Genomic DNA, 9,789 nt, shown 5'->3' on the forward strand with positions numbered 1-9,789 from the left:
TCTCTCCAACCTTTTCACACTGAGAAATCAGGAGACAATCCCTGGACTGCTGGGTGGGTTACAGGTGGGAAACTAAATACCTATAATTATAACAATAATACACTGGCAAATGACTTTTCGTTCTTTGGAGTTAACTCCCTCGTAATGAGACCCTCCTCAGATTCTGTTATTCACCAATCCAGCTGCCTTCCAGCATTTCTGATTATGTGGGCTTCCTACCCAAGGCACACGAGCGGCCAAGCTATATTGTGAAAGAATGGAGACCACAGTCCCATCAGAGAGGGGAAAATGGAAGCGCCAAAAATACATTCCAAAGGCCAAAGTAAACAGGAAGGTTCGGAAGCAGCAGCGGGTCATCTCTGCAGCTGGCAGGCCATGCCCAAAGCTCACTGGGCGGCATCTATGCCCTGGGGGCTGGCATCAACTCAGCCTCCACACCCCAGGTTCAAGGTGCCAATGACTGCTGTATACACTGGTGCACTCAGGAGATTACTCCTCCCCTGAATGCTGGAATCTTCTAAGAAATAAAGATGGTAGAATAACAGACTCTGGGCCACTGTATTAGAAGTCACTGATTCAGGAAGACGTTCAATCTACTCTGAACTAGAGGCAAGCAAGAAGCTGAGCTCTGGCCAACTACTCTGACTTGTCCTGGTAATTTATTAGCACAGCTAAGCCAATTCCACTCCAGGGGTCCCACCCCACCCCCCTTTTCTTACTCGACCTGGACTCCTTCCCTGTCCCTTAGAACCAAAGAATTGAAGCCAGTCAGTTAGCTCCGTCTTCAAGAAGGGTGCCTGGCTAAAAGGGCTCACGTCGGGCAGGTGAAGCTCAAGCTGCTTTAGCCTCTGAATGAAGACTCTGACCATCCTGGATGCACGGAGGCCCTTTGTGGAACCTCCAGAGTGGGTGCCTGGAAGTGGCCCTGGGGCCACTATGCCACCCACTCCCTCAACAAAAGCCTGGAACAAAGGGGCGCGTCCCAGGCCTGCCCTGGGAAGGGTTAACTGTTTTATGTTTTACTTCTGGGACATCATCCCAAAGACCTGCGGACAGAGATGGAGCAGCACACGGCCTCCGAGGGCCATATGGGGACAGTTAACCTTGGGCAGAGGGCCTCCGCTGGGCACTGCCTTCTCTCCAGGCCAACTGGCAGAGGGCACTTGGAACCCAAGGGCCGGACTCCTGAGTCCTGCAGGCCAGACAAACAGATCCTGGAGGGCAGTTCTCCAGGCACCTCTTCACTAAATCACAGAGCCCCAGTGTGGACTCAAAGAGCCCCCACCTGGCAAAGAGAGTCAGCCTGGTCCCAACAGCTGCACCCTTTCAATGCCCTGTCTTCATCAGATCCCTTTCGCACCCCGTGAACCCTGCCCTCAGCCTGGTCCACAGAAGGCAGATCTTCAACCACAAGTTTATCTTTAAGATTTCCTGATTTTCTGGTGGGAATTCTCTTCAACAGATTGACCTTTCCTCTGGGAATTCACACTTTACCAAGTGGTATAATTATGCCTGGAGTCTGGCTACTGCATCTAATTCCCTCAGATGTGACAATTCCCTCCCTTGCCAGGAGAAGAAAGAACCCAAGAGCCTTTTCCCTTGTCACATGGGATTGAGACTGCTTGCACCGTGGTCCACACACGAAAATGGGAAAAGGTACTGGCCCCATGGAGCAACAGCAACACGAGACCAAATAAAATACTTTGAAGAACTTTCTCCCTCCAGACCCAGTGGGGGGCTCTCAAGAGCAGCCACTGAATGAGAATGTGAGAAAGACAGGAAATGATGTACCTCTGCGACAAACCTCTCAAGAGAGCAGCCTGGCCAGAGGTGGGGACAGAACCCAGGGCAGGAACCTCTCAGTCACAGCGGAATGAGGCCCTGGTCTTCTAACCGCTGGCACACAGGGGGATGGCGGCTGGCACCTGCCCTCTTCTGGCTCCATCTGGCCTGGTCCGTTTCACCCAGGGCACAAATTAATGACAAAGGGATGAGAAGAGACTCAATGACTACTCTCCGGAAACTCTCTAAGGATAAGCGTGCAGACCATGTGGATACGCAAACAAACCTACAATCCTTAATTTTCAGGTTCCTGGGAAGGCAGACCCTCACTAGCCTGCCAGGAAGGCCTGGGACAGGGAATATATTATATGTGCACAGGATGCCCGAAGACGGGTAGTCGGTGCGCCGAGTGTCTCCAAAGTTCTCCAAGGAGCAGTCTGCGGAGACTTCGGAACGTGCACCACACCAATGAAGGCATCTGTGGCCAGCCCCTGCTTACAAGGGGTTGATTCCTAGTTACTTTCATTTAACCAACAGTTGGTGAAGCTCATGCCACACTGTGCTACAAATGACGGCAGACACAAAGGGACTCGGGTCCCTGCTCTCAAGTACTTTACAACATATTAACTCCAGGACAAAAAAACTTGGCAGCTCGACTTTCCAAGTAATAGCTTCTGAGCTGGTTGGGGAGAATGTGGCCACCCTCACATCAGTGCTCTGTGCAGTTCCCAGCACTTCTCCGCAAGGTATCGATCGGGCTTTGAAAGAGCAGAGCTACCTAAGAATCCTCTAGGCCTGGGCTCCTCTTGGGACCTTCCGGGTCTGCACTTCCACATCTGTAAAATGGGCCATCACAGTTAGGAAAAAAGCTTCCCTTCCAGAACAACAGAGTACAGTCACAAGCAGCTGTTCCCAAATTCAAACTCAGGAGAGCCTTTTGAGGAACTGGCATCAATTCAACTGTGTGATTCGCTGGGTCATCCGCCCCCGAGGTGCCAGGCGCGTGCTTCTCTGAAGGGAGGACTCCCTGGTCTTTTGGAGAACATGACCACCCAGATGCTGACACCACTTTTAGCTCCCCAGGTACCCCTTTACATCCTCTTTCCCTGGTATTTTCAGCATCTACTCAGCCTTTAACTATGCCCATTCCCTGGAGACTCATCACACACCTCCCAGAAATGATCCCAAAGTAAACGAAGACCTGTCCCCCAAAGTAATCACCGCCTCACCCCAAAAATACAAATCCCACAGACAATGGACTTGTAAGTACAGACTTGGGGGGTCAGGGCAGAGGGAACCAGAAAGATTTTTCCTATCCATGGGGAAAGATTTCAACACTGAGAAGTTGGGAGCCCAGAGCAATATGCAGAATCCCTCTTCTTAGCTGGGCTGAAAGTTCTAGAGAACATAACAGGAAGTTAAAGGGAAGCAAAGCCTCCCAAAGTCAGCAAGCATTTTAAGGGAAAGTCCTGTTGTTCCCCATCAGACTGGGACATTTACAGGTTTAGGGCAGCCTGGGGGAGAAAGGGAAGGCTGAGATTCTGCAGGATTCAAAATTTTTGCCATGCACCAGAACTCATTCTGGAACACTTACAGCCAACCCGCCTATTGGGGTACAAGACACAACTCTCTCCCATCTCCCCGGGGGCTGCTGTCCCTGTCAGGAAGGGACAGAGCTCCTGGGCCTCGCCCAAATTTGCATGAAAACACAGCCAAGGATGGAGAAGCAGTCTATGCAGTGACACATACCTTCCTTTGGGACCAGTTTCACTTGCTGATACTTCTGCAAGGACCTAGACCAGCACTGTCCAATGGAACTTCCTGCCATCTTTCTGCACTGCCCAATCAGGTGCCCAACAGCTCGGCAGGGGTGGGTACTGAACACTTAACACGTGGCTGGTGTGACTAAGGAGAGGCTTTTTCATCGTGGTTTGTTTCCATTTAAAGAGCCACAGGCGCTAGTGGCCCGTGTGTTCACCAATCCATCCAAGCGAGGCTGCTATCTCTGTCACAGACCAAGAATGCCACCTATTCTCACCATTCCATTTACATAAATGACAACCATCCAGGCAGCCAGGGCTCAGCACATCACAAGGGGAATGGACACTGTTGGGCCTGAGACATCTCCCGGGGGACTAACGGGCAGGGTGAGAGGCAGGAGCGACATTCCATGACTGAGTGGTGCCCACCAAGCCTTACTTTCAGGGTCTCCCACCTCTCCCAGAGGTGGGCCTTGTTGAAAGGGGACACCGAAGGTATGTTTTGTTTTGTTTTAGCTCAATATGAACTGGAGACAACAAGCTCTGTCCCTTCAAGGGAAATGAACTCACACCACATTGTAGAAATCCACCATTCAACTGTGATAAATTCTTCCTTACCCCTCAAGAAAAAGATAGTAACACCAAAGCCACAAGGGAAATCATGGTGAGAGGGTGCCATAAACACAAGTCTCAATGATCCTGTGCCAACCCTGGCGGCTGGGATGGGTAAGGGGAGGTCTCCTGCCCCAACCCCCTGAAGCCTCACAGTCACACAGTGCCTTACTAGGCAGAGCCGCCTCCGTGGCGCCAGCAGCCAGGGACGCCCCAACCTGCCCTCGCTAATGGCGGAGATTTCAGCTGCCACCCCCACAGCCCCACAACGCCTTTCCTGGCCTCACGCCCCTGGAAGCCAGGGCAGCAGGGGAGCATGAAGAAATAAATGATCCTCTGTTGGGGGCTGCAGTGGTCCTGGGCTTGAGAAGGGGACAGAGCCTGGGTACTGAAGGGGAGACTGCACAGAGCTGGTGAAGGGGCACCGGAGGCCAGAAAGGCCTTGGGTTTCCCAGAACTGACAGGATTGGCTCCGTTTCCAGAAGGAAAGGAGAGGGGCTATGGGGAGAGTTTATGGAGGTTGGGGAACCACCAGGTGTTTGGAGCAAGGCTCCCGGTGGAGGCTCTAAGATGCTGGGGAAGGCAGGAAAAACGGTGTGCTGGGAGGAGAGGGCAGTGGCTGAAAGTCACAGCATCAGGCTGGGGGCAGTGGAATGAAATGGGAGACCCTGAAAGTAAGAAGAGGCACTAGAGTTCTGGGGAGATTGCAGGTCTGTGAAGGGAGGCCCACCCAGGTTGGAGGAAGCGGACTGAGAGACTCGGATTGTGGAGAAAGAAACGTGCGGATGTGTAAAGCAAGGTCCCAGGGGCAAAGAGGGTCCAAGCTGAGGAGAGTGAAGCATTTGGTGTCTGAAGGGTGCGGGGGCCCCAGGTCAGAGCAGAAACTGCCCCTGGGCCAGATCTGAAGGTGAAAGATACAGCACCCTCGGACACCAGGATGGCAGGGAAGGTGACTCGGGCCTCATACCAAAGGAGGCTGAGGCAGCAGCGTGGGTCAAAGAAGTCTGAAGAAGCAAGCCCAGGTCCAAAGATGGGGGGCGCTCAACACAGGCCTGGGTCCTTGTCAGGAAAGATCCAGGACCCAGCCAGGGTTTGAGGGGGAAGCGACACCCAGGCTGAGGCAGGGGCAGGATGAGAGGGCTCAGGCCTAGAGAAGGATGAGAGGTAAGAAGGCTTAGGGTTCGAGGAAGGAGAGGGCTGCAGACCAAGGTCCCAGGGGTTCTGGGGGGACTCAAATCCCAACCAAGGTTTAAGAAAGAGAAGACGCAGCAGGTTGGGAACTCAGGGAGTTTGAAGGGACTCAGGGACAAGGGTCCAGGGGGAAAAGAAGACACAGACCAGCCCTGGATCCAAGGGGGAAAGGGTGTACGGGCCCCTGAGGAATCTGAGGGGTCCCCAGGGGTGCCTGTGGGGACGCTGGGCCGGGGTCCCAAGGGATGTCCCAGGGAGCACTGGGTCGGACTGGGGTCCCAAAAGGCGTCCCGGAAGGTCTGGGCCGCCTGTGGGGACTCTGGGCTGGGCCGGGCTGCCGAGGGGTGTCCCAGAGGATTCTGGGCCGGACTAGGAGCACCAGCGGCGTCCCAGCCAGGTCTGGGTCGGACTGAGGTACAGAGGTGCGTCCCAGGGGTCTCCGGTCTGGGCCGGCCCGGGGTCCTCAGAAAGGTCCGAGGTGGTCAGGCCCGCCAGGGTCGCGGATGGGGGAGGGGCGCCCCCGCCCCACATAAAGGCCGGGGGAGCGGCGGGAGCGCACAAAGCGGGGCGGGCGGGCGCCGAGCGGGGGCGGGGAGGCCGGGACCGAGGAGGGCCGGGCGGAGGGAGGGAGGGAGGGAGGGAAGGAGGGAGGGGGGCCGGGCGGGCGGTGCGGGCTGCGCTGGGGCGGCGCGGCCGCTCCTCACCTGATTGTCCATGGCTGGCGCCCAGCCCCGCCCCCGGGCCCCGCGTCGCTCGCCGCCGCCGCCGCCGCCGCTCAGCGCCGCCCCGCCGCCCTCATTGTCTGTCAGGCGCCGCCGCCGCCGCCGCCGCTCCCGGCTGCCCGCCCGCCCGCCAGCCCCGCGGAACCGGAAACCACCGCCAGTCCGGGTCGCGCACCGACCCTGGGCCCCCGCCGCCGAGTCGGGCCCGCCGCCCCAACTGACAGCCACATGGGCCAATCAACAGCAAGGAAGGCCACTTGTGGGGCGGGACTTCCTTCCTGGCGCGGGCCGGCTGGGCCGCTCTCGGAGGGACGAAGTCCTCAGCCAATGGGACACTCGGACCGAAGGGGCGGGAGGAGGGAGGGAGGGAGGCGCGAGGCGAGCCCCGCGCAGGGAGCGCGAGGTGTGCGCCGCACGTGGAGGGGGGCGGGGGCGGGACAGGCGCGCCGCGCGGCGCCGCGCCTGTGCACTGCGGCCCGTAGGGGGCACTGCTTGGTGGCTGGAGCCTCCCCGGCCGAACCTTCCCCGGCTGGAGCTGAGGTGGCGGGTTCGAGCTCTTGAGGGAGCCCCAGGGACACTTTTGTTTTCTGGCCGCGTTCTGCTACCGTGTGATTGCAGCACGGGCTCTGGAACTTCAGGTTAATTTTCCAATCCTGGATCTGCCCCATGGCAAGCCTGGTCAACTGTTTCTCCCCGAGTCTTATTTTGTGCATCTGTAAAATAGGGACAGTCACAGTAGGGTGTGATGCTAGCTGATGATAATTTGAATGATATAAATTTGAAATCATGCTACATTTAAACCATCGAGAGGATCTCATTTTATCCACGAAATTTATCATAGTAAGCCCTCCCAAAAGCAATTTTTTAATGTACCTATGATCTTATAATTTCACACTTACTTATAAACTATTTAGATGGATATAGACACATCCCTCCATCTTTTTCAGGATCTTGTAAGCCACCTGTCTCTCGGACATTAGGACTTCTGCCTATGATTTGGCGACCCTTGTACAGTTATTAAAATTATTTCTGATAATTAAAAATCAGTTTTTGTTCTTGTTGTTTGGGTGGGGTTTTTTTCCCTTCCACTTCGCATTTAAGTGTCAGGCAAGTATTCATTAGGTGGTGGGGTTGGCACTTTGCGCCGAAGAACAACGCGGGAAAATCAGTAACTTTGGATTGTCAGTAAGTCCAGACAAAAACTCTGAAGGTCAGATCGCTATCATACATACACTGTACTTTTTAATCTAGGTCAAGACGTGGGGAGTGGGGGGTGGAGGGGTGGGAATGGAGATCATGCTATGAAAATAGCAGCAACTTTAATGTCCATACAACTCTAGTATTTTTTTAATCCTGTAACTGGATATCAGTAGATCAGTGGGTCTATGTGGTCCTTGAACCAGTAGGCTCAGCATCACCTGGGAACTTTGTTAGAAATGCCAATTCTTTTGTCCCTATGTTTATGGAATCAGAAACTCTGGGTGCGTGGGTAGCACCCAGAGTTTTGGTTTAACCAGTTCTGCACATGGTTCTGTGACTTACTCTATTTTCAAAACCACTGCCCCAGGTAAAAGGACAAAAATGGGGGTGAATAGCAATTTGTCTCTTAAGAAAGCTTGCAGTGAAGAACTTTTAAGCTACAATTGTTGTGAAGAGCCCCTTTTCTTAAAGTTCTGCTGGGGATTGTAATGGGAAAACTGGGTTAGGAATCCCTGAGCTGCAGTTAATAACACTTTTCGTTTGTTACTGTAACTAGTTTTATGATTTTTTTTAATCTCTGGCAAATGAGTTATTGAAGTGACACAATGTTGCCTATTTAAACACATCAGTGTGAGCAAAGAGAGTAGAGTTAAAGAAAAACATAAAGCAAGTAATAATTTGAGCGTTTGGCAGAGTGTATGATTGATACATGTTATTTTGGTGTTACAAACAATGAAATTGATACATAGAGGGAATATAAGTGGACCCAAGTCCTACAGCTAGAAAGTAACATTTCGAACAGAGGGAGTGTAACTTCCTGTCTGAACTGAACTGCTACTACATTAGCTCTCTATCGCTCTCTAGCGGTCGGGTTTGTTTGCACCCAAAGGGAGGACTTGGTGTTTATTCACCTTTCACCCTGTAGATAGCTCAGCCCTTCAAGATGTGTTTTTGGAATCCTTTTTCTGGCCTCCAGCATGTTTCCTGTACCTCCCAGTTTGCTGCCAGCAACAAATGTACTCAGCACAGTTTCCTGCTAGCTACAAATGTACATACAGCCACTCATGGCAATACTGAATATGACCAAGCAGGAGCAGAGCCCAGGGGCCAGTTGGAGACATACCCCAGATTAACTTCTACTCAGAGCATACCTTAACTGTTACACTGGGCCTTGGACCCTTATCCAATAGGCAGTGAGGAGCCATGAATGGGTTTGGAGCCAACTAAAACTACCGTGTTTCCCCGAAAATAATATCTAGCCGGACCATCAGCTCTAATGAGTCTTTTGGAGCAAAAATTAATATAAGACCCAGTCTTATGTTAATATAAGACCCGGTATAATATAATACCAGGTCTTATTTTAATTTTTGCTCCAAAAGACGCATTAGAGCTGATGGTCTGGCTAGCTCTTATTTTCGGGTAAACACAGTAGTGCAACAAGGTATTTCCCCAGAAAATGTCATTACACTGGGCACTGAAATTTTCTCTCTCTTAGCATAATTTACCCCTCCCCTCTTTTTTTCCTGGCAACAGTCCCCAATCTTGGGGCTCCTCCCAAGGCCAATATGAGCCTGTAAGACACCTTTGTATGAATTTTAAAATGGCAGCCCTTCTGGGAGAATGTCAACTCATGACAGGAGCACAGGGCTTGAGGGAAGGCTTCAGCCCTCACCTGCCCATTCCTACCCCCTCTCAAACCACAGTCAGAGTGGGGCTCCTGCGGGGTCACCCCTTCACCTCCCAAACCCCAGGAAACACATGACCGGGCCTGACCAATCAAAGGACTATGGCATCCCTCTGGCTACTGGGATTGGTTGAGGGAGAAGGGGGCATGACCTAAGACCAGCAGAGAGTAACTCTGGGAGCTTTATTAAATTTTAACTGAGGTAAAATTCACATAACATAAAATTAACCATTAACCATATCAAAGTGTACAATTCAGTGGCATTTAGAACGTTCACAATGTTGTGCAACCTCCACCTGTATCTAGTTTCAGAACATTTGCATCACCACAAAAGGAAACCGTGTACCTCTTAGCAGTCACTCATCATCCCCTCCTCTCAGCTCCTATCACTAATCTGCTTCCTCTCTCTATGAATTTGCCTATTCCTAGACATTTCATGTGGATGGAATCACACATTGTGTGCCCTTTTTTGTCTGGCTTCTCTCACTGAGCACTGTTTTCAAGGTCCATCCATGTTGTAGCTAGTATCAGAGCCTCACTCCTTTTTATAGCAGAATAATATTCCATTGTATGTTACACCACATTTTTTTCTCTCCATTAATCCGTTGTTGGACATTTATGTTGTTTCCACCCTTTGGTTTTTGTCACTAGTGCTTCTATGAACATTTCTGTACAAGTGTTTGTCTGAATATCTGTTTTCAATTCTTTGGGGTATATACCTATGAGTGGAATTGCTGGATCATATCAGGCTGTGGGTTCCTGGGCACACTGCTTGCCCTCTTTGAGCTGTCTCTATAAAATGAGAATATTCATGTCTGTCTGAAGGGGTGTGTGTGGG

General features: G+C 52.1%; 1 protein-coding gene across 5 annotated transcripts in view; it reads right to left on the reverse strand.

Annotated features, from left to right (window-relative positions):
* MLLT1 (MLLT1 super elongation complex subunit) overlaps positions 1-6,246 on the reverse strand; it is a 64,573-nt gene extending 58,327 nt beyond the window's left edge. The window contains exon 1 of one of the 5 annotated variants that reach the window (XM_074337673.2): positions 6,050-6,246. In XM_074337673.2, coding sequence (XP_074193774.1) covers positions 6,050-6,061 — 12 coding nt within the window. In that variant the 5' untranslated portion in view covers positions 6,062-6,246. The remainder of the gene's footprint in view (positions 1-6,049) is intronic. The other 4 variants (XM_074337675.2, XM_074337671.2, XM_074337674.2 and 1 more) reach the window with 4 other exon arrangements.
* Between the last annotated feature and the right edge of the window lie 3,543 nt (positions 6,247-9,789).

Source organism: Rhinolophus sinicus, chromosome 15, assembly GCF_057876585.1.
Source record: "Rhinolophus sinicus isolate RSI-liver-muscle chromosome 15, RSI-T2T, whole genome shotgun sequence".
Taxonomy (NCBI): Eukaryota; Metazoa; Chordata; class Mammalia; order Chiroptera; family Rhinolophidae; genus Rhinolophus; species Rhinolophus sinicus.